This window comes from Danio rerio, chromosome 19 (assembly GCF_049306965.1).
Source record: "Danio rerio strain Tuebingen ecotype United States chromosome 19, GRCz12tu, whole genome shotgun sequence".
Classification (NCBI taxonomy): domain Eukaryota; kingdom Metazoa; phylum Chordata; class Actinopteri; order Cypriniformes; family Danionidae; genus Danio; species Danio rerio.
Genome location: NC_133194.1, coordinates 10123507 through 10148146, shown reverse-complemented (window position 1 = coordinate 10148146; position 24640 = coordinate 10123507). Strand labels below are relative to the sequence as shown.

At 37.7% G+C, this 24640-nt stretch overlaps 1 protein-coding gene across 4 annotated transcripts in view; it reads right to left on the bottom strand.

Annotated features, from left to right (window-relative positions):
* Positions 1 to 322: 322 nt before the first annotated feature.
* Positions 323 to 24640, bottom strand: part of ash1l (ash1 (absent, small, or homeotic)-like (Drosophila)) — a 54633-nt gene continuing 30315 nt past the window's right edge. For 3 of the 4 annotated variants that reach the window (XM_073930953.1, XM_073930954.1, XM_005159483.5), the window contains 14 exons: positions 22370 to 22531; positions 22203 to 22273; positions 19998 to 20164; positions 16648 to 16800; positions 16203 to 16257; positions 14759 to 14891; positions 14393 to 14665; positions 11682 to 11768; positions 11394 to 11484; positions 9700 to 9838; positions 8414 to 8586; positions 8132 to 8298; positions 5681 to 6161; positions 476 to 2727 (listed from right to left, as the gene is read on the bottom strand). In XM_073930953.1, the coding sequence (XP_073787054.1) occupies positions 2636 to 2727; positions 5681 to 6161; positions 8132 to 8298; positions 8414 to 8586; positions 9700 to 9838; positions 11394 to 11484; positions 11682 to 11768; positions 14393 to 14665; positions 14759 to 14891; positions 16203 to 16257; positions 16648 to 16800; positions 19998 to 20164; positions 22203 to 22273; positions 22370 to 22531 (2244 nt within the window). In that variant the 3' untranslated portion in view covers positions 476 to 2635. Of the gene's footprint in view, positions 2728 to 5680; positions 6162 to 8131; positions 8299 to 8413; positions 8587 to 9699; positions 9839 to 11393; positions 11485 to 11681; positions 11769 to 14392; positions 14666 to 14758; positions 14892 to 16202; positions 16258 to 16647; positions 16801 to 19997; positions 20165 to 22202; positions 22274 to 22369; positions 22532 to 24640 lie in introns of all 4 variants that reach the window. The other variant, NM_001346407.1, reaches the window with a different exon arrangement.

Here is a 24640-nt window from a genome sequence, read left to right as displayed (position 1 = left end):
ATTAAATAAGCTGAATTGGCCGTAGTGTATGTGTAAATGCAAGATTGTATGGATGTTTCCCAGTGTTGAGTTATGGCTGGAAGGGCATCTGCTGTTTAAAACATATGCTGGATAAGTTGACGGTTCATTCCGCTGTGGCGACCCCTGATTAATAAAGGGACTACACCGAAAAGAAAATAAATGAACTGCATTAACATCAGTATGTGAAATCTTCAGTTCTGCTGATAATTAAAATGGAAGTAATTCAATTACAATGTATATATTTAGCAAGTGTCGAGTCAAGTGTTTGTAGTTCAAATGATGGTAGACAATGTCACTGAGCTACGCAATAGTTAAAATCCACTTTATTTGAAGATGTATTGACCGTCCATACAATTAAAATACGTTTTGTCTGTATACCTGGAGTAATAATGGTTATGACCTAGTAAAGAGCGGCATCACAGATTCTCTGCTAGATGTATGAGCAACAAGCAAGTATATTCACAATAATGTAGTGCTTTTTATTAAAAAACAAACAAACAAAACAAATAGAATATAAAACGAAGAAAAAAAAAGTAAAAACCAACAGCATTTTCATGACTTTATAATTACAAACTTTGAACCAGAGTGGAAGAAGTTTCGACAAACTGTACACAACATCACAAAATGCCTGCCAGTCTGTCCATATACAATGCTTGCATCTTATTTTGTGATTGTCTAAAAAGAACTAAACAGATCACACGAAAAACACACAAATACAAGAAATACAAGCATTATATTTATGACCGCTATCACAAAAAAAAACAGAACAATCTTTTTTCGTTCGAAAAAACAAAAAGGATTTAAAAACGACAACAAAATTTAAAAAAAAAAGGAGATTAAGAACATGATATCGGCTTGACAGCTTCTTTTTTTCCTGCCAAAATATCACTTTACATTTTTATGTTGGTTTGTTTTTTTAGTGTTCAACACTTTGCAGCAAAAAACGAGGAACATTATATCTATTTCTCCTCGAAAACGTAATAATAATAATTATAATAATGTTAATATTAATTATTACAGTGACAGGTGCCAGGTTTGGGGTCACTGCGATGTCCCCTTCAAAACAAAAAAAAAAACATCCATTCTCCCTCTTCGCTCGATTCATGTTTTGGGGTAACAAGACGGTTTCAGAAATTCGAAAAATTTGTCGCGATTATTAATCATGATGTCTCATTCACTTCTCGTAAAGTTACAAATCGCATAATAATAATGATAATAATAATATAACAATAATAATAATACATATAGGGCTGAATCCTGTACAATACAATACACAAAATCCATTATCAAGATATTGCTTTTGGAGACATCTCTCACATTTTTCCGTCTGTATATATACATAGCTTGGCACTATACAACGCTCATTCCGTTCGTTTGTCAGTTTTGTCTATTTAAGGGATCTGAAATTATAGCTGACGCATTAAGGGCAGAAAATCTCATTGTGATTTTTGTTATAAACATTCTCCATGGCATCCTGAAAGGCCGTTAAAATAAGAAACGAAAAGCCGAAAATGAAAAACATCGACCCAAAAACCTCCCACCCTCCCTCACAAGCCACTCACAAAAAATATGACGTCACATGATACGATAAATCCTTGTGAATTCATGAATTAAACTGTTAATTAACTGCTGTCGAGCCCTTAAGTTCTTTCCTCAATCATATTTATATTATCCGAATGGGCTCTTTTTCTGTCACACACACACACACACGCGCACACTCAACAAACACCGTAAATAATCTCACACACTACCAAAAAACAAAAAACGTTCAAGATAATGGCATTCTAAGGCGTTATATAAAGCCAGCGCGCCTCCACTGCTAGATGTTTGTTTTGTTTTATTTTTCGAGCTGGTGAATTTAAATACTTTTCGTTTTTTTTTTTTTTTAAAGGGGGCGGGGCTGGCAGCCACTCTAACCAATCACAATGCCCACGATAACAGAAGCGAAACATTCCAGCCCAGTCCTGAAGTCCCGAGCTCACAAATATGAACCGTCGTGCTCCATTCCTAACGTAATTACAGTATAACCAATAAAAAAGAAGAAGGTAATATACTTATTTGTTTTGCTTTATCGTACAGCATTGATCAATACTGCGTTGAGTGTTAGTGTGTCTCATCCGTACATCTCGAATGATGTCCGTGTTGTTAAAAGTGCAGTTAGCCAACGTTCTTTCTCAGGTCTCTCTTTCTTCCCAGTCTAGGGGGCAGCGTGTGTGTGTGCGCTACACTGCACCTCCTCCTATGTTCTTTGTTTTAAGTCAATCCCGCTTTAGACCACAAGGTGGCGCTGGTCTCCCTTGTTGGTTTTGTTTTTTTCATTTGCAGCTGCAAGAAGGCTGAACGTAGTACCGTGCCTTCCTTTACACAACTTGGGAGAGGCTTGCCCAGTGAATTCGAAGTTCACTTATGATTCGTTCGATCAATTTAGTTCCTATGCGTGTACTTTTGAAGGTCGACGCCTCTCGGATTGCATGTCCTCAGTACACGAAGCTTGGGCTGGTCTCTCTCGGAGTTTCTTCATGACCGCAAAATATAAATATGACCGTGTCTTCCTAGATGTCCACTATTCTCTTGCTCCTCTGCAATGGTGCCGGGCAGAGTGTGTTGATGTACGTTACTTTCTGCAAATGAATTCGCTCAGTCCAAGCGTCCGTCTGCGAAGGCGACGACCCGAGCCTTCCTCAAGAAGATACGTCACATCTATCGCTGCACGGGAAACAGAGATAATGGAGGTTTGGGTTAGATTTGTTGCAGTGTATGGATAAAAGAGAAGCCTTTTAATATAAATGGTGCTTACGATGTTAGAATTATGTTTGTGATTAATTTTTTATAATTTAAATAATTTTTTTTCTTCACAATTTTCTAAAAATGGTTTACATTCTGAAAACTTACCATGGTTTTACTACAAAGAAAAAACTACAAATAAAACAACATGTTTTTGGTGGTTAAACCATAGTGACCACAAATCAGCTCATTTTCTGAGAGTGTGATTCAACGTGGTTACACCGATTTCAATTCAGCAAACTATTTTTTAAAAGAGTATTAATTAATCTAAAAAGTAACTTGAGTTACATTTTTTAAAAAATATAATAAGTAATAATGTATAAATAATAAAATTAGTAATGCGTTACTTTACTCGTTACTTAGAATTACAGTATAAAATAAAAATAAAATTAATTTTGTAATATTAATTACAAAAAAAGTCTTACACATTTATTGTCTGTTTTTATCTTATATATATATAAATATATATATATATATATATATATATATATATATATATATATAGCTTTATTAGATTTTAGAAACATAATAATTTATTTTATGTTTAAGCAGTAATTTAATTAGGCTAGAAAAAAAGACGTGACTTAAAAGGAAGTTTACTCAAAAATAGAAATTCTGCCACAATTTACTCATCCTACATTCATTTCCTTCTTTTGAACAGAAAACAAGACATTTTGAAGAAAACATACAGCCACTGACATCAACAGTATGTTTTTTCCTATTATGAATATCAGCGGTTGCTTTTCTCTAACATTCTTCAAATTATTTTTTGAATTTTGTGTTTAACAAATGATAGCAGTCATAAAAGATTAAAACTACTTGTGTGTGAGTAAATGATTAGGATATTGTCATTTTTGGGTGAACTATCTCTCAACCCTTGTGTACTGTTCAAATTGACTACCCTTTCATTATGTTCGGGCTGTTTTTGCCCCATTGACTTCTATTATAACCACATTTTTTTTCATTGCAAAACCATGACAGCATATAATCATGCATTCCTGATTCTTGCACAGGGCTCGAAATTAACTTTTTTACTTGGTAGCACCGGTGCTCCCAACTTCAAAAATTTAGGAGCACCAGAAAAAATTTAGGAGCACCAGAAAAAAATTAGGAGCACCCACCAAAAATGATCGAGCACTGCTGCAAATTGTATTTTAAGGGACTTATTGTATTTTAAAACAACATCAATTAGGACTAACAAAAACCAGAAACAACTATAACTAATGCTGAGATGACATTGATATTTGTCTGCAATAATTCCAAAATGAATGTCGAATTATAAAATATTAAGGATGATGAAAATGACAATAATAGTAACAATGAATTACATTTCTCACCATCATGCTGCCTTAAATGTGCTTGAATGAATTATGAAAAATAAATGTATAGTTTGCATCAATTAAAAATGAAGCATTGCAGTAAGATATTTATTTTGTACTGCTATTTATATATGCATGTCAGTTTAATAAATAATATTTCTATTACAAAACAAACAAAAGATTATAATAATAATAAATAATAATTAAATTCAAGGCTGAAAGCTGCAAAACAGTCATCAGTAACTAAATAAAAAATAATAATATACACCTCAAGGAAGAATAGAAAAAAGAAAGTAAGTAAAGTCTCACTTCTATCACTCTTTAAAAAGTTTTGGTTTCAGTTTGTGTCAATTTAAATGTTCAGTCTGAGATGATCTTCATGTTTCTGTGTTAGTGGAAAAGCTGGCGAGTCAGCCGGCCAAATATATGAGCAGGTAGAGCAGGATTTTTGCGATGACCACCGGTGCAATACCGCTGTTTGTTATGAGCCGCGCATTTTCAGTGTAAACTTAGTAAAGGCGAGCTTCTTTGGCGATGATATGTACAGTATTAGATTTGACTTTTAGCGGACATTTGCGCTGAACACGCAGTGAATGCAACGCATGAGATTCGGGCGCCTTCTCCGAAAACCCGTACTTGATTGATCTCAGCTGCCCGAACAATATTCACCACGTCATGATCGATCTCATCTGCGCCTCAACTTTAGGTGGGGTTTGCAAACCTGTGTGCTTTAAGTTTTCACTCTTCAGCCGTTTGCATTTCCCGTGGTCATAAAAGCTTCTCTGTCATCTGACAGCGGAATACCTTGCGTGATTGACGGCTTATAAAAACCAATATAGAGGCAAGGAAGAGCAATTCAGCACGTTTTTAGAAAAAATCTAAACAGGTCGCACTACAACCATTATCTGCAGTCGCACTAATGCTCCCAGATATATTATGAGGTCGCATAGATTAATTTTCGGGCGCATATGCGACCAAAATGGTCGCAATTTCGAGCCCTGTTGCAGGTTTTCCCAGTTGGGAAGAAGTAAAATGTGTCATTTTACTGAAAATGTGTCAATCTTGCTGTTGATCATCAGTTGGCAGCATTAACCCTGCAGATAGGCCTGTGCAAAAAAAAAGTTTCTGGCTTTTATATGGAGTTAAATAGCAGATTATGTTTTTATTTTCTCAAACATATCGAGGTAAATGTGCGAAGACCTCTTTTTGCACTGTAGCTGATGATAAACAGTAAAAATCACAAATTTAACCTCTTACCAACCTGATTATATGGTGTCATGGATTTGCAATCAATACATTTCATTATAATGAAAGTCAATGGGGCAAAAACAGCCCCGAACACAACGAAAGGATAGTTAATTTGCCCAGAGTTTATTGTTAAGTATTTTAAAAAACCAAAACATTTTCCCAAAATATGCATTAAAATAAGATTTCTCACCAAAAATCGTTCCATTTGCTGAAGCACAGTGAACGTTATGGACAAATTAAGCCATTAAAATCACCCCAGAGTGAATAAAAGCAAGTTTACAAAAGGACTCAAATAATGGCGACCTCACCGTTCTTAGTGGGCGCGCGGTGCAGCAGGTCGAGCAGGATCTTGTTGAGCCGCTCTCTCTGCGCTTCTCTCCTGCCCAGAATGGCGGGATGAAGAGGAGAAGAGGAGATGGAGGAGGAGCACTGTGCGTCTATGGGCTCCTGCGCTCCTGCTTTCTCTCTGCATCCCTCCTCCTCCTCCTCCTCCTGCATCTCTCTCCTCCTCTCTCTGTCCTCTTCCTCCTCCGCCTCATCCTCCTCTCCGGCCGTCCTGCTCTCCAGTGGCGAGGATCTCTGAGGTCTCGGAGTGCTGGATCCCTCTTGAGCGGCCTCCGCGTCTCCTTCTGCTCCTCGTCCTCCGTCCTCGTCTCCTTCTCTAGGGAAGCTGGAGGACAGACGCTCGCAGGACGTGCTGGAGGATGATGGTTCTTCATCTTTGGGCCGCTCGCTCTTCCAAGCAGAGCGTCCGCCGTTCCTCTTGTAGTTATCTGGAACATAGTGAGGCTGCGGGGAGACAGAGAAATAGACTTTTTCAAATTATTTATATTAAAATTGTATTAATATTGACCATTTTCACATTTCTGTTTATTCATTAGTGAAAGTCGTCATAGTTGGGTAAACTGAGCGTGCATTCACACCTGTGAATCGATTCAATTGTTCCGAAACAGGGATTAAAATTGTTACATCGTTGCTCTTTGCTCTTGGTGCGGATCGCTTTCACACTGCACTTTTCGCACTGAGTCCTGCTCAGTTGTCAGAAGAGGTGGTGGTTTGGTGGTGTTTGACAAGGTGCGCTCGACATGTCTGAAGAGCGAGGAAAGATGCGGTGGGGAGGGGTGAGAAGGGTGCACGACGTAGCCTATTAGAGGACCGGAAGTGAGACGCGAGATTACCGGGAGATTATCATTCGTTTGCGGGCATCCGGAGACTCGCGAACCTTCCTGCCCTGCTTATAATCTCTCTCTTTATATAGCCGTAAGCCTATTACATATCCATAATACACTGTGATGTAACCGCGCTCAGATCGTATCGCTTTCTCACTCCAGAGTTTGTTTCGATCGAGTCGAGACCACCTCACTCAAGCGATCTCGGAGCGATTGGTTTGGCGCGGATCCGAGAGCGATTGGCGGTTTCACATATGCCAAATGAACCGCGCTAACTGGGCAAACGAGACAGAATACTCAAACAAAAGTGTAGGTGTGAAAGCACCATTAGAGCGCAGTGAATAGGAGAGTATGACAAATAATTTTTTGTAACCCTCTTGCTGAAATAAAAGATAAACTCCATGATGGTGTTATCAAGACTTTCAAATAAAGAAAAATAAATTTGAGAGACTGATAACGACAGCCAGAATAACATCAAATTTACTGTCCTGCCCCCATAGACGCTGCATTAGGACGCAAGCAACTCGCAGTGGCAAAGCAATAAGTGACCAGGTTGGTGTGCCGAGCGACGCAACAAAGTTGAGAATCATCAAGAGCGACTTTCTTGAGCGACAGCCGATATGAGCACCAGTACAGCTCACATGATCTTTTCTCAGCTCACTCAGAGGCCGGTTGATTTCATGCTGTATAGACCTACACACAGAGCTGGAGTGAGACTCTTTTTTTAGCCCTGGAGTTTCAGGCCTTAGACCGGCCCACCTCAGTTCACCACTGACTATATTGAAATAACATCATTTTCCAATTCATTTCTAATGAAACTATCACGTCTTTTTCAAAGACACAGCTGCTTTAGAACTTCAAATGTTTTTCATAAATATGAGAACATTAAAGGGTAGCTAAATCTCCAACACTATTCTTTAAAACAGGGGTTCCCAAACTTTTCAGCCCGCGACCCCCAAACTGAGAATGCCAGTGACTCGTGACCCCCAATATTCTCTGAGGTGGTGGTTATAAATACAGAAACCTTGTATGCAATGACGCACACACACCAATAGGCCCAAGTCTATTCTTTGTTTTTTTTAATGTATGTCAGTGCTGTTAATGGGCTAGAAAGTTTAACCTGGTATTACAAAATCTGCTGCATCTGACAGTATTGATGTGTCTTTAGTATAATGTAATTACCCGAGAAGTTGCAATCCAATAGAACTAGTAACTATAAGCTACTATAGTAACTATATAGTTTATAGTAACTATAAACGACTATTTTTTTCTCATCAGTAGGTTATTGATAAAATACAGTAAGTCTTAAGGTTTAATAAAAATTAATTGATTTTTGAAAATCACCAGGCAACCCCCCTTCATTGTCCCGCGACCCCTCGGGGGGTCCCGACCCCCACTTTGAGAACCTCTGCTTTAAAACATCACAATGTTCTCTTCTGCGATATCTGAATATACAGTTGAAGTCAGAATTATTAGCCCCCGTGTTTATTTTTTTCCCCTATTTCTGTTTAACGCAGAAAAGATTTCTTCAACACATTTATAAACATAATAGTTTTAATAACTCGTATGTTTATTTGGGATTCTACTCACAGAGAAGTCCCTCTTGGGCGTCAGTCTCTTGGGGAAGTGGTTGAACGCATAGGGCTTGGTGCACACTGGGTAACGGTTGCGGTGGATCTTGTAGAACAGGTGTGCGGATTTATCCAGCCGGTAGTCGCAGATGTAAACGTCCTGCTCCTTTACCCCTTTTGGACGACCTGAATCCATTAGAAAGAGCAGCAGGAATTAGCATGCAAAGCATATGGGGAGTTTCAGCATGTAACACCTGCTTCTTGAATCTTATGTGAAAGTTGTGTATGTGTGAAGTCTCACCCTTGCAGTATGTGTAGAGGTCCAGCACGCAGCAGGTGCCCACCACGGCCTCCAGCGGGATGATCTCATACAGAGGCACTCGAAACAGCTCGTTGTGGTAGAAGCGGCGGGAAGGGGAGTGATGCGTCTCATGAGGACGGAAGTAATGATGACCAAATGCAAACCTCTCACCTCTGCAGACATGGAGAAAAGCAAGATCAAACTTTCAGCATTCTGTTAGTGCGCTTTGATACCTGCCTCCTTTAGTTTGGATGAATCACAATAGAGTCAGTTTTTTAGTGCTTGGTTCGGTTCGGTTCGTTTGGGCAGGTCCAAACAACTGAACTGAGACCTGCTTTAAGAGATTGTCACAATACGTTTTCAAAAGAACACTGGAGCGGTTTATTTGTGGCAGGACTGTGATCTCAACTCAAACCTAACTGCAAAAAAGTACTGCGCATTTTTGGACTAAACCAGCTCCTGTAGTTAGCAGCAGTGTGTGTTATTAGATGAGGGGAAGTATTTGTTTGCATTGCTTTAGAGCAGTGTTTCTCAACCACGTTCCTGAAGGACCACCAACACTGCATGTTTTGGATGTCTGTCCCATTGCAGGTCTTTCAGGTTCTACTAATGAGCTAATGATCTGAATCAGGTGTGTTTGGTTAAGGAGACATAAAAATGTGCAGAGCTGGTGGTCCTTCAGAAACGTGGTTGAGAAACACTGCTAGCAACAGCTCCATAGATCCTAAAGTAACTTGCGATGCGCCTTCACCGATTACGATGCATTTTAAAACAGTTTTCAAGCTGCATCCTCTAAATGTTAAGAATAGTTTGTCTGAAGTGATGCATACTAACTATATAAGTGAAGTGCGCCTTGTCAAGTATAATTTTAACCATACTTGAAATTGGTCTTCTGCTTTTGACCCATCTTAGTGCACATACACATTTTGAGTGAGGAGTGAGAGCACACACACAGTGAACATACACCCAGAGACTGCCCGGGGAGCAATTAGGGGTTAGGCTGCTGCTCAAGGGCACCTCAGGTGGGTATTGAAGATGTAGAGAGTGCAGTTTATTCAATTCCTGCCAGCACCGGGAACCTTTCGATTGCAACTCCATAACCACTAGGCCACAACTGCCCGTAATGATGATAAAAATTTTGTTCAAATCTAAACTAAATATTCATGACAAAATGTGTTAGACAAAATGTTTCTCTAGAGTCAGTAAGGATGTCAGCATTTGTTTGTGAATGAAGTCTGGACCTGAAGCACAAAACGTGAAACACTGTGAGTGTGTGTGAATCTCACTTTTCATTCTTCCAGAGTTTCTCGATACGGAAGATGTCCAGTTTGTCTCTGTTGATGTGAGACAGGAGGCGGTATGACTGACGCACCGGCTGACCTTCTGTTGTGCGTCTGCTGTCCCGCATGAGGTACACACAATCGCCTGCAACACACACGTGCAAACATACATTAATACACATGCACGTAACTATCAGAACACATTTGAACCAAAATTGTACAACAAATACTATATTTATTTACAATTCTTCATTGGTATTATTTGATTAAAGATTGCAGCAACAGAATTTTTTTTATTAAACAGTATTTATTGCTTTTTTATTGCAATATTTTTAAATGCAACTTTAAAAAAAATTTTTTTAGCATAATTAAATCAGACTTCAGTACTATGATCCTTCAGAAATCACTCTGATAGCTGACTGAGTGAAGGCTGGTTTATACTTCTACGTTGAGTGATCGGAGTGACCCAGGCCACTTGCCTTGCGCGTTGTCGTGCATTTATACTTCTGCATGCTGTTTGCGTTGCTCTGCAATAACACTTTCAAAACACTAGCTGGCAGTAGGTTTTTATGTTCCTCTGTGTCGAGTTTCTCCACTGATGTTGTGTTTTTTCTGAATGCAACATTACTGTACAAGTGGCTCAAACTCGCTCATTCAGAGACAGGAACCGGCTGATGTGCAGCAACATTAATTATAAGGTAAACAAAACAAAAGTTTCCATCAGGAACTCCTTCACGAGACTCCACACTTGTAAACAGTCGCTCAATCGGACTTGTGGCTCTCAGCGCTGCCCACACTCGTCACCGCTACCAAGCCGACCAATCATAGAGCTTGCACTATGCATTGTGACGTGTAGTTACATTTTTTTAAGGTGCGTGTCAGCGTCGGCGTAAGCCACGTTGAGTGCTTTGCGACCACACAAAAGCTGCAGCTTACCATACGTGTGTGCTTGACGCAGAATTATAGATCAGCCTTAAGGTTGGGTATCGTTAAAAGTTTTTCTATACAATCCACGCCAACATATGGTGCAGTAGCACGTCAGGGCATCCCGAGTTCAAATCCCGGCTTGAGGGACATTTCCCAACCCTACTTCGCTTCCCATCTCATTACTGTCCTGTCTCAAAAGGCCAAAAATAAATCTTTATAAAAAAGTTTTTCAATATGATATCAACATCATTACTTTGCATTCAATACCACTATCTGCACTATACTTACAATTTTGTAAACTTAGTTTTAACAAGATGACATAAATAAAGTTTTCTTTGTGTCAAGCTCTGAAAACAAAAACTAAATGTAACAAAACAATAAATCAGTCTAAATAAGGTCAAATAGATTCCCTTAGCAGTTCTTCCTAAAAAAACATGTCTTTTTTTCAGGAGACAGACAAGCTTTCCATCACAGATCACTTTAATGAATGATTTTTTTTATGTAACAATGTATCAACAAAAGTATCAAACAAAATATCCAGCTCTAATTATCACTGTTGAAACAGAACAGTACTGATTAATATTTCTCTAAAAACATATTTTATGTACTTTTTGTTAAAATAAAAAAATAACCGAATTTATTTGAAATGGAGGTCTTTTGCAACATTAAAAACATATTTACTGTCACTTTTGATCAATTGCTCCATAAAAGTATGAATTTATTTACTCCAAACTGGTGTGGATTTAAATTCACAAACACACAAAAACACATACCCTGATGCAACAGTAAGTCATCGCGAAGCAGGCATATGTAATAGATGAATCCTGATTGGGCATAGCTGGGTTGAGGCACCATTGGAACCTCCTGTTGAAGCACGAAATGCATTAGAGACAAAAAGGACAAAAAAAAAAAAAAACAGCTTTCAAAAGTTTCCCAACTTCCTGAGATCTTAATCTTGAAGTGACCTTTACAATGTTGTGATAAGAGACCATATGGCCGCTCTAAAAACAGTGAGAGAGGAAAAAGAATCGTAAGGTTACACAGACTGAAAGGTCACATACTCTGTCCACTGGACGAGGGTCACACTGTTCACAGAGATAATGCTCCACATCCGCCTCCAGACGCATACAATCACAGTGCTGCCACACCTGACAGACAGAAATAGACACAAACAACATATAAATATGAATTTATTTAATAGTTTTACTTCTCGTTAGCTGTATGCTAATTCATTGCACATTTATTTAGGTATATTTATTGTCTGTTATGATGTGCTAACAAAGTGTGAGCTGACATTCAACAAACGAGACGTTTTTCAGTATTCAAACCCAAGCGCTTTTCACTGGCGTCAAGCTGAAGAGTATGCAAAATCACTTGTTTGACGTTAGATGGCGCTGCACAAATTTAAGCTTCTGACACCAGCTTTTAACACAGAAGAAGAGGAGGAGAGAAAGCTCACACGCTTGTTGTTAAAGTTACTGCTGACTCGAACAAGCATGGATGGTTCAAGCAGCAGCTCCAGCTCTAGCGATGAAGAAATGATTAGTGTTCACAAGAACAATAAGCAGCTTCATGTTCATATTGCCTCTGGGCATCTTCTTCAATGTGCGCTCGCATTGACAGTTTTGCGCTTAACCACCTCCAAGTGCCGTTTACTGTAACTTTAGCAGCTCCGTGCACGTGAACAAAAGTGGCGATCTGATTGGTGGAGAAGGTTTTACCCCGACGCGTCAAAACAAAAAAACGAGCATGAGGCGTTTTTTTTTTTAAATGATGCTTTTCTGCGTTGTTGTGCACAATCACATTGACGCCCTTTATTTATTCACAAGGGGTTAAACGTTGACAGAAAACGCAAGCAAAAAACGTCTCGGTGTGCATGGGCCTTTAGCCTGTGTTGTTAAAACAAAACTTTACATAAAGCAAAACAAAAAGTATTTTCTGCAAAAAAAAAAAACAAAGATTAAAATTAAATCAAACACTAATAATAGGTGGATAAATAAAATTAAATTAAATATTGCACTGAAAAATACACTCATTGGCCATTTTATTAGGTACAAGTGCTCGTTAACGCAAATTTCTAATCAGCCAATCACATGACAGCAACTCAATGTATTTAGACATCTGCTGCAGTTCAAACCGAGCATCAGTATGGGGAAGAAAGGGGATTTAAGTGACTTTAAACGTGGCATGGTTGTTGGTGCCAGAAGGGCTGGTCTGAGTATTTCAGAAACTTATCTACTAGGATTTTCATCGCACAACCATCTCTAGGGTCTACAGAGAATGGTCAGAAAAAGAGAAAATATCCAGTGAGCGGCAGTTCTGTGGGTGCAAATGCCTTGTTCATGCCAGAGGTCAGAGGAGAATGGCCAGACTGGTTCCAGCTGTTAGAAAGGCAACAGTAACTTTAATAAACACTCATTACAACCGAAGTACGCAGAAAAGCATCTCTGAACGCACAACACGTCCAACCTTGAGACAGATGGGCTACAGCAGCAGAAGACCACACTGGGTATCACTCCTGTCAGCTAAGAACAGTGAACTGAGGCTACAATTCACACAGGCTCACCAAAACTGGACAATAAAAGATTGTTAAAACATTGCCTGGTCTGATGAGTCTCAATTTCTGCTGTGACATTTGGATGGCAGGGTCAGAATTTGGCATCATCAACATGAAAGCATGGATCCATCTTGCAATGTATCAATAGTCCAGGCTGGTGGTGGTGGTGGTGTAATGGGGTGGTGGATTTTTTCCATACTTTGGGACCATTAGCACCAATTGAGCATCGTGTCAATGCAACAGCCTACCTGAGTATCGCTGCTGACCATGTCAGTCCCTTTATGACCACAGTGTGCCCATCGTCTAAATGCAGGGGTGACCAACCCTGTTCCTGGAGATCTACCTTCCTGCAGATTTCAGTTGCAAACCATATCAAACACACCTGCCTGTAATTATCAAGTGCTGTTCAGGTCCTAATTAATTGGCTCAGGTGTGTTTGATCAGGGTTGGATCTGAACTTTGCTGGAAGGTAGATCTCCAGGAACCAGGTTGAGCACCCCTGGCCTAATGGCTACTTCCAGCAGAATAACACGCCATGTCATAAAGCCTGAATCCTCTCAGACTAGTTCCTTGAACATGACAAGGAGTTCGCTGTACTCAAATGGCCTCCACAGTCACCAGATCTCAATCCAATAGAGCACCTTTGGGATGTGTTGGAACGGGAGATTCGCACCATGGATGTGCAGCCGAAAAACCTGCAGCAACTGCGTGATGCTATCATGTAACTGCGTGATGCTATCATGTCCATCTGGACCAAAATCTCTGAGGACTATTTCCAGTACCTTGTTGAATCTATGCCACAAAGGATTAAGACAGTTCTGAGGGCAAAGCAGGGTCTAACCAGATGTACTTAATAAAGTGGCTGGAGAGTGTAAATCTGCATGGACATAGAGTGTGCTAAAACTAGTGTGGTAATACTAAAGTGTTTATTAAAATAAAAATAAATAAATATATATAAATAAATAAATAAACTACACATAAAACTAAAATATTTGTAGTAATATTAGGTTGTAATATTATACAATTTTTTTTTTAATCTGGCTTCATACATACCATACCAGTAAAAAGCTATAGATTTACCTACAAAGACTACAGACTTTCTTTTACAATTGTAGGTATCATGATCATATCAATCATGCAATACACACAGTATGGAATGAGTTGGACAGCACTAATATTTAGTAATTCATTCAAATCCCTGATCTTAGCACATACCATGCACTTCTCGCACTGAATCATGAGTCCCTCATCCTTGTACATGCCACAGATGCAGCGGATCACATCATCATCCTTATCATGGCTGCCCCCTCCGTCATGGTGATGGTGGTGGGCGTGGTCTCTCTCCAGCGAATCAGAGCTGTCCGCTTCACTTGCCGTCTCACCCACAATCTCATCGATCTGAACAGCAGCCTCATGACGGGCACCATAATAAGCCTTCCTCAGCCGGCACACGTCACGGCCCACAGCAGACTTACGCCCATAGTACTTCTGAAGGAGGAAAAACAGAAGAGAGGTTAGGAAAGGTCCTGTTTTTACTCTAGATTTTTCAAATTTAACTCTAACCTGAGTAGTGGCACTGACCTCAGCATTGCGAAACACTTTGAGCATGTCCGCATCAAACGCCTCATCGGTTTTGTAGTGTCCGCTGAGGATCTGCTTATCTATGGTGCTGAGATCTAGAGGATCGGTGACCTTCTCATAGTATTGTGTGTTCCTGTAGACAGGCATCAAGAGGTATTTAAGGAAAGTTGTGAAGTGGCCAAGTACGATGACCCATACTCTGAATTTCTGCTATGTATTTCACATCCAAGTTTGCATTTACTGCTAGGAACACACACCTGGAGCAGTAGACACACAATGACCATGTCTCTTTAGATTCTTTGACTGCACCAAATATCCAAACAGTATATATTGTATAATAAAGTCGCCTTAGTATGTCATTTTAAATGTTTTTAATTTAGCTTTAAGCTGCCTTTTCACTGCACACAACAGACTGGAAGTCATTCATTTCCAATGGAAAGTTGTCTGGGAGCTGGGTAGAGTTCTGATGATCTCAGTATGTCCCATTTGAGCTACGGATGTGTTCAAATATTTGAACTTCTGCGACTAGACTGCTCGACTGGATGTGATGTATTCCAGTGTTGTTCAATTAGGTCTGTGTGCACGAGATGAGAATTATAATTCTCGTTTTTTTTGTTGTTCTTATTTTTTGAGCAGAAAAAAGTCTATATAAAAAAAAATATTTCTATTCATAAATGAGTAATAAAAAAATTGTATTTGTAAATGCAGTCTCCATATTCCCTCCAAAGCTAGCATAAGCTACATAAAGTAGGCTACATTTTGGTAACTAAACACCTGACAGCCCGACAGTCTTGGCTATTTTTCTCCATGCTTAACTTTTTTCTGCTGGTCTCTCTATATAACTTTAGAGTTTTGTCATGTAAAATCAGATTTTTGGACACCGCGAGAATCAGCTTCTTTAAATGATCAAGTATGAAGTATCAAGCGCGAGTGATTTACATGTTAAGACACGAATAAGACATCCTGCGATTCATGCGAATGAGGCTGCGCAAATTACGTGATTCGCAGGAGTTGACACGTTTCGAACGAATTGTTCCAGTTGGAAACTCTGAACGTCAGCAGATATTTAGACCACATTAACCAATTATTAGCTTGCTCTTGTAAGGGACTGATTACGACGTAGTGCCTTTTGTTGGTGTCCTGAGGAAAAATCCTCTTGCCAACACCGGACAACAGCTCATCAAACTGGGCTTGGTTCAGTCTGAAGCACATATGAGCTGACATATGAGCGATCCGCTGATATATCGTGGCTTTAAAATGCTACAGTCTTGTGATCTTTGAAACTTTCACAAATCCCTATATTACAAATTATGTGACAAATCACACCCAATATAGCATATCGGGGGAAAAAAGTATATATATATATATATATATATATATATATATATATATATATATATATGTATATATATACAGTGTGCTTAAAAACGGATTTAATTCTCACCTCTTCCTAGAAGGCAGGTTAAGCAGCGGAGCAGCAAGAGGCTGACCAGATGAATCTTCAAAGAACAAGAACGCAATAGATTATATTAGTATTGAGGTCAGTGTAAATGAATGTGCATCAAGATGACACTCAAATTAGAATAAACCTTATAGATGAAGTCAAAATAAAAGAATCACATAGCTCACTAACTGGATTTTGCCAAACTAGATCACTTAAAAAGAGATTTCCATCAAAAATAACTAATGAGTGTCAGCATTTAGCAATAAGCTTACATCTTACAGCAGTCTACTCAACCAAACTGCTGTTGTGAAATGGATGTTCTTGTTTTGTGTGATGAAAATGATTATGCAGCCTTTAAATTCACTGCCAACAATAGGATTAATAACAAAAACTGCATGTTTTGCGGGTTCATGATGTTTGTGTGAATGAATAAGTGTCTGTTTACCCTTGTAGCTAGTGATCATATCGCAGATCTCTTTGAAAATGTGTGCCAGACGTGCGGTGCGTGTCACTTCAGTGTTCTCCTCGGCTGCCGCAAGTCTGCGTGTGCGTACAGAGCGGGACGTCTGCAGCGCTGAGAACTGAGTCAGAAATACATCTGGAAAAACAGAAACACATAACCGGTCAATTTTAAAGCAGGTCTACAACATAACACTCATTTGATTATCGATTAATCTAACAATTATTTGAACAATTAATCGATTAATCATTGATAATGTCAGGGACACCTCAGTAGGTTTTGAATGATTATTCAATTAATTTCTATAAATCTTTTTTTTTTTATATATAATTTTTTATTTGTAGTAGCAATAAACACAGTACAATGATTCCACTTAAGAGAAAACATTTCCCACTGCTTAACATTTTTCTTTTTCACAAACTCTAAAGTAACAGAACATAAAAAAATAAAAAAACATAAAAAAATAAATAAATAAAGGTTTCATCAAATACAATATATGAAAATAACAGTAAAATGGTAACATAAATAATATCAATACTAAATTTCCATAGGTCAGAGAGGGTCAAATCTTTATTTATTCATTCAACTTTAGGTTATTATCAACTGTGAATTACTAATTTAAAAAGAGGATTAAGAGGGGGAGTGCAATGGGTCGTAAATTGAAAAAATGTTTGTTATGTGGATGGGAATTAGATAGTAATAGTTTTATATTTCTATGAAGATTGGATGGAGCAATCTAACGTAATCAGTCCACTTGGACCAGATGTTTCTAAATGTATTAATTTGGAGTCGAAGGGAGAATGTAATTTTTTCCATCACATAGATATTATATACTATCTCTAGCCATTCTTGGGTTGTTGGGGATTCAGGAAGTAACCAGTGTCTTGTAATTGCTTTTTTGGCTGCGATTATTAAAATATCAAGTAAGTATTTATCAGATTTACATATTTGGATATCAGAGCTTCCAAAATAAATAACTATAAATTGAAAGGGTAGTGTAATATTAAGTATGTTTTCTAAATTTCTATAAATCTTATTGTCTATTCCAGTGGTTCTCAAACTGTGTTATGTGTACCACTAGTGGTACACAGGCTTCCTTCTAGTGATACACCGAGGAACAATATGTCATATGTACATGCAACATATCAAAAATGGTTTCTATATGAATATGATGACATACAGCCTATATTTATGAGGTCCAAGCAACATTTCCAGGTTTTGATGAATAGGTTACTACAGGTTAACACTTTACATTTAAGTGCAGGAGTTTTCTATTTTACTTTTTAACAACAGTAGCCTACCATTTTTAACAAACTTTTAAAAGCACATTTTTATTTAAACGTTGACATTTTATTTTGTTTGTTTGTTTTTTACATATAAGCACAGTACAGTATTAATGTTCAAACTATTTATAATGTTTAAAGTGGCTGATAATAATAAATATTATTAATAATAGAAGTTAATCTGCCATGTTTTTAAACTGTGCAGAGGTGTAGCTGCTTTACTGAGCCTACTATGCTATTGTATTTCAATACTGCTCATTATGGTGGTACTTTTTTCTGAGGTGGTACTTGATGAAAAAAAGTGGTTTGAGAACCACTGATCTATCCCACAGGGGTTAGAAAATTGTCTTTAGACATTAGCCCCTTTCACACATACACACCTTTCAGGAAAATTACCGGCAATTTCTTGGAAAGGTTGTATGTGTGAACAGGTCCTTTTTGAAAATACCGGTAAATTCGTTCTGGCTATTTTCCGGAAAGAGAAGTTGTAACATTACCGGTAATTTGCCGGAATGCTGCGCTGTGTGAACGCAAAAGGAAGATTGCCGGAATTAGCGCGTGCACGTCTAGAACATGCTGACGTGAGACTTCTGCTTTAGCCAATCAGAACAGTCAGACGCGTTCACGTCCGAGCGGCTTATGAGAATAAAAACCTTTGAATATTTTTCCAGACACATTTAGTTGCTAGAAATTAGTCAGATAACATTTATATGTTCATCTTAATGCCAACTGTGTAAATAATTATCGATAAGATGCTTATGATAAGCCGCTGTTTGTTTACCTTCAAGCTTTGCGTGTGCCCATAAACAGTCTATGAGCGCCAGCACACACACATATCATGTACATCTCGACATGCGAAAGTGTTTCTCTATATGTTTTCATCGAAGTTGTTCACAATACTGATCCATCCAGTTTGTGATGTAGTCAAATGTTTACAAATACAAGCACAGCCGTTTAGAGCTCATTTCTGGTTATTGATGTCAGAATTTACCGGTATTTTGGAATGGATGTGTGAATGCTCTTTTCCGGAAAAATTCCGTAACGTCCTCGCCGGTGTGAACAGCGTTTTTTTTAATTTACCGGTAAAGTCGTTCCGGAAATTTTCCATATATTTACCGGTATCACTGTGTGAAAGGGGCTATTGGCTCACACACAACTACAAAAAAAAAAAAATCATATTTAAAAAAAAAAACAATGGTAGTGGAATAATATCTTCTTGTACTTAGGAACTTTATACTGTCTACCAGAGAGAAGTAACTTAAAGTAACCATGTAAAGGATGGGAAGAATTTCCCACAATAGCGGTGGTAAGTAGTGTGTTAACACTAAAAACTCTAAAAATAATAAGTGCAGTGTAATTACCCGGATGATGCACACATTCAGCCGGTAAAATGAAGTGTGTAATGATGGACACGCACTCAACAACCGCAGGTTTGCTCACGTAGCGGAAGGGGCGGAGCTATCAGGCGCACATATTGGATTACTTTATTTTGGATGGTCAAAGTAAAATTCTCCTTCGAGAGTGATTATAGCGCCTCCCGATGGTGAATGCGGTTATACTCACTGTGGGTATTTGATAGTTGGGTCATTTATTACACTGATTTGGCAACCGTCAAAATTCATCAGGTAAACGGGTTGAATTTCCGCTTAGTAAAAAAAAAACATTAGTGCTCCATTTGGGACGACACTACATGCATATACTATACTGTTGAGTGTGTAAGTGCACAATTACATAGTGCATAGTGTATAGTGTGCCATTTGAGCTAATGTGTTTCCTTGTACTGCAATGGCATTCGTGATAGCTAAATAACACTCTAGCGCCACAGCACTGTATCAGTCAGACTTACACCGAGTCACTCAATGAAACGACTGCTAGAATGTTGGTCTACAATTTTTTATTGTTAACATCGTTGATAATGTCTCTTTGTCGACTGAATGTTTTAGCCTTACTTGGAAGTTTTATCTGTAGCCCGTGGATATACAGCGTATGACAATCTTAAGATCAACTTGAGGAATCTTTATCGCTTGTGTAAGACTTGTTGTCCACTCTCACCTGATTTGATGTTTCCATCATCCCGGATGACTCCTCCCCAGCGGGTGTACAGAGACAGACCGCTGTTCTCCCTCTCCCGCTCTCCCTCACGCTTCAGAAGCTCCTGTTTCTCCCGCATCTTCTCCCAATTCCGCAGCAGAAAGACCCGATGTTTCAGCACAAAGTTCCTGAAACAAACAAATTCAGGAGATAGTGTTAAAATATGTTTGTATTCAACTTATATGATTAAACAATGGGCTCTATGCACAGCTAGTGTCTTTCAGCCATGAACTTCCGGTTAACAGTTAATGTGACTATTTTTTTAATTTTATAAGGTTCCTTTTACATCATCAGTGTTGTATTGTATTTATAATACATTCGGTTAAACAGGCTTAAGCATTTGTTTTGTTGTTCAAGTATAAAACAAGATGAAAGACCGTGTAACCACAAGCGCTGTCAGGATCAGCAGGCAAGTGCAGAAACTCCATTGAAAATACTGGGGTAAAATGAACTTTTTTCTTATTTTAAAGACATGGCAGGGGAAATAGAATTTAATACGGTGATACTTGTCCGGTTTGAGATCCCCCCTTATATCATATATCAATCAGGCAGTGAAAAATCACAGATTTTTATAGAAATCAGACCTTAAATGTGGCAATTTTATAATTGAAAGACAGTTCACCGTAAACGCTGAGGCTGACTAGCTGAAATTAAACGTCTGTGTGCATATACCTCATTAAAGAACATAATACTAGATGCCACACACGCCCAAATATGAAGGGATCCTTTTCTTAAAGTTAAAAGATTTATAAATAATGTCTGTATAAAGATCCAAATTATACTTTAATAATTTTAAATTAAAAATGGGTCTACATAAGTTACATTATGAATGTTTTTCCACTCCTTACATCACTGTATTTACTAATGTACACATTTACTTATTTATTTTAATCAAAATGTTATTCATTTGATTCTAAATTGTATTTATTTGGTTGATATCTAAAGGGTATATGCAGAAGTATTAGAAGGACTTTTAATTTTGCAGTAACCTGGGTCAAGCGCTTCCGGGGAACTGTATGCAATTACAAAATCGCCACGTTTAAGGTCTTTTTTCTTTAAAAATCCGATCCACTCCACTGCCTGATTGATATACAATATAAAGTGGGTCTCAGATTGTACAAGAATCACTGCATTAAATTACATTTTCCTCAACCATGTCTTTAAAATCTAAAAATTTACTTCAGTATTTTCAGTGGAGTTTTTGCGCTCGCCTGCTGATCCTGACAGGCACATGCATGCAAACGGCTTTTCATCTCGGTTTACGCTTGAAGTCCGTTTAACTGATTGTATTTTAATTACATTACAAAATCGATGCTGTAAAAGGAACCATAAAAACTTTTTTAAAAATCACATTAACCGTTCATCGGAAGTTTACTGCTATGGGAGGAAACACTAGCTGTGCATACACCCTATTTGTTTTATTTATATCAAATTCTGCACAAATAATAGATCAGAATATTTATTTATGATTAAATAAATATTTATCATTAATGATATCAACATATTTAATATTCATTTTTGTATTTATAATTATTAATTACTTTAAAATTTTACTTAAAGTAAAGATTTTTTACTTAAATTAAAAATTAGACCAATATTTTAGTATTTAAATTAATTACTGTTTTTTCAATGCACTCCCAGTGGACCCCAAATTGCAAACCTCTTCTTTACTTGAACATAAAGAATTCTAACACTATTATAAACCTGCCTTCCCACTACTCTGCTGTAATGCTACAGTATTGTAAATGTTGTTGCTACAGAGTTGGTAAGGCATTCTGTCATTATAAGAAAAAGTATGAATATTTAATGAAAACTGGACTAGAAAAGTGTTCAAATTTGATCAACTTTAAAACCAGACACTTATTAAAATTGTATTTTGCATAACATGTCTTTATTGCATTATACAAGGTTTTACAATAAATCAAACCCCAATACCCAAAACTTACCTCAGACAGGTTTAGCAAAAAATAAAAATGAAATAATAATCATTATAATAAAAAAATCCAATCAAACACTCCACAACTTCAGACTTCCAAAGCTTCTTCCATAGCTCCATTTTTCACAGAATTACATTTACATATGTGAGCTTACAAGAGCCAAACATGTTATTAGATTTCTTAACCAAAGTATGAAATTATATATTTTTAAAAGTTAATGAGATCCTACCTCTCTCTGTTTGACATGGGCTTCATTAAAAGGTGCTGGTAAAACTTGCTGCTGTCACTGGACTCTTCCTCCTTCCAACAGCAAAATAATAATACAGCATTAGAAAATGCACTTGTAGCTACTGCAGCCAACAATAGTGCATTTCAACTGAATGAACTGTCTCATACCCGCTTCTTCAGTGAGTGTTTGGACTTGCGTTTCTCTTTCAATCTTCCAAGTCTCCGGGCTCCGCCTCCAGATCCGGCCCCTTTAGCAGGCAGCCCATTGATTCGCTTGCTCTTGCCGCCAATGATGCCTCGGCAACCCTCTGAGCCACACTTGCAGACTTGCTGCATAGCAACAAGAGCAGAAAAACATTGTCATTTGGCAAGCATGAAAAAATATGCTGGACATCTAATAGAGGTTCAGTCCGGCAACTAGCACAAACAAGAACATCAACATTTTAAATATATAAAAAAGAACTGCAAAATGTATTTTAGCCTTATTAATGTGAAATAAATTAGAAATAGAATTTTAGCAACAGCTTAAAAAATAAAATATTATAGTGTATATAAAATAGTATTTGAAAACCCAACCATTTAAAGGATTAGTTCCCTTCCTAAATGAAAATTTCCTGATAATTTACTCGCTCAATTACCATTATTACCAAATGTTAATTAAGATTAAAAATGTATTAATTTTTAAGAATACGTGCAGGAGGTTTTCCCAATATAGTGGACTTCTACTGTGTTCAGAAGTTTAAACTACTAAACTGCAGTTTCAATGGAGCTTATACGACTAAATAGTTTTTTTTTAAATACTTTTAAATCGCAAAGCAATTGCATTAACCAGCTTTAGTGGTTAAAATGTTAATTTATTCCCTCTTTAAGGAAAATGTCACTTTATTTAAAAGTACAATTCATTTAGAGCCCTTTTAAACTACAATTTTGGTTATTTAAAAAAATCTACTTCAATAAACTCCTAATTTGCTGTTTATTAATAGTTATTAAAGGTTCAAGACACCCTGTAGTATTTATTGTTGTTGAGATTTTAACAGATTTGTGTGTGTTAAGCTTCATTTAAGACAACGTTAGCACCTGTAAGCTTTAACTGTGGGGAAAAATGGATAATTTTTAGCTTTTGTGAGCTAATTTCATCTTCCGGGTTTAAAATCATTATTAGGGTGAGATCAAAATCGGCGATGTAGCACTAGTGGAGTGATGACTGATGCGTTAGTTCTTTATTATTATTCATGGCTGACTTTTCTTATGCTACAAGACCCTGCTTAAATATTCATGACTGCATGTGCATTCTGATGACAGACTAAGATGGATAGACTACAGACCAACCATAACACGCAGTATTTAGCCGTTCATGAAGACTTGCATATTTGTTTCCATGATCCATAGAGTTTGTTGCAGGGCTTTTCCTGCGATTCTGTCAGGGCCGATACAGCCAACCTGTTTGTGTGCACCAAGCATTTTTGTCAGGAAAGCTGTAAGAGAATTGGAAAGTGGCGGACGTTGTCTTTTATCAGTTGAGTTTGTTACCATTCAGACAAACCTCTGTGCTGCTGTGTTCGCACATGTTTAAAATCCTCAAGATTACCGGCAGGGCTTGTGGTTGGAATAGATAGGTCAAAAAACCTGCTGCACTGCTATCCACACTGTCTGCGTTCAGACCCGGTGATTCAAGAGGAGAGAAATCCTCCTCATTTATAGTGTTTATATAAACATGATTATCTTTATAATGTTATAACAAATTGTGGTTATATGAAATTTCAAACAGCCTATTGTATATGTAATGCCATTAAATTACTTACTGTTTACTTCTTTGCATTCTAACTCTGTAAACTATAAAATCATGGGTCTCCTTGCGTTTTGTATTGAATTTTTTTTATTATCTTGAGCAGGTGAGCCAACTGACAAATCCCTTCTTTTTCCCCTGCACTGCCGGCCACGGCCCACTCCTGCCTCTGCTCGCAGAGCTCCACACGAAAGCATTTTTTTTTAAAATTCAGAGGTAGACTTGAACTGAAAGAAGGGGGGTTTCATAACCCTTTAAGAAGGTAGAGATCATGAGGAATATGTCGTTTGTAAGCACTAATAAACAGTCAATATCTTATTATAGGCAGATAATAAGCTCCTAGTTAATAGTAAAAATTTGTACTTAAACTAACAAGTTACCAAAATGACTTAACCTTTCCTTAGGTAACAATCTGATTCCTTGGCTAAGATCATTTAGAGCTATTTTAAACTGCATTGAAACCACAGTTCAGAAGACCAAACCACTAAGCAACATTAAAAAAAGAAAGTCCTTTAAAGTCTGCATGAACTTGAAGTTGCTGAGATTTATTTCAGTAGTGTTGATGCATTTCCAACTGAAACGGAATATTGAGTAGGGGGTGGGGCTTTTTATACACATCATTCGCTTAGAGCAAACTATCATTAAATATTAAT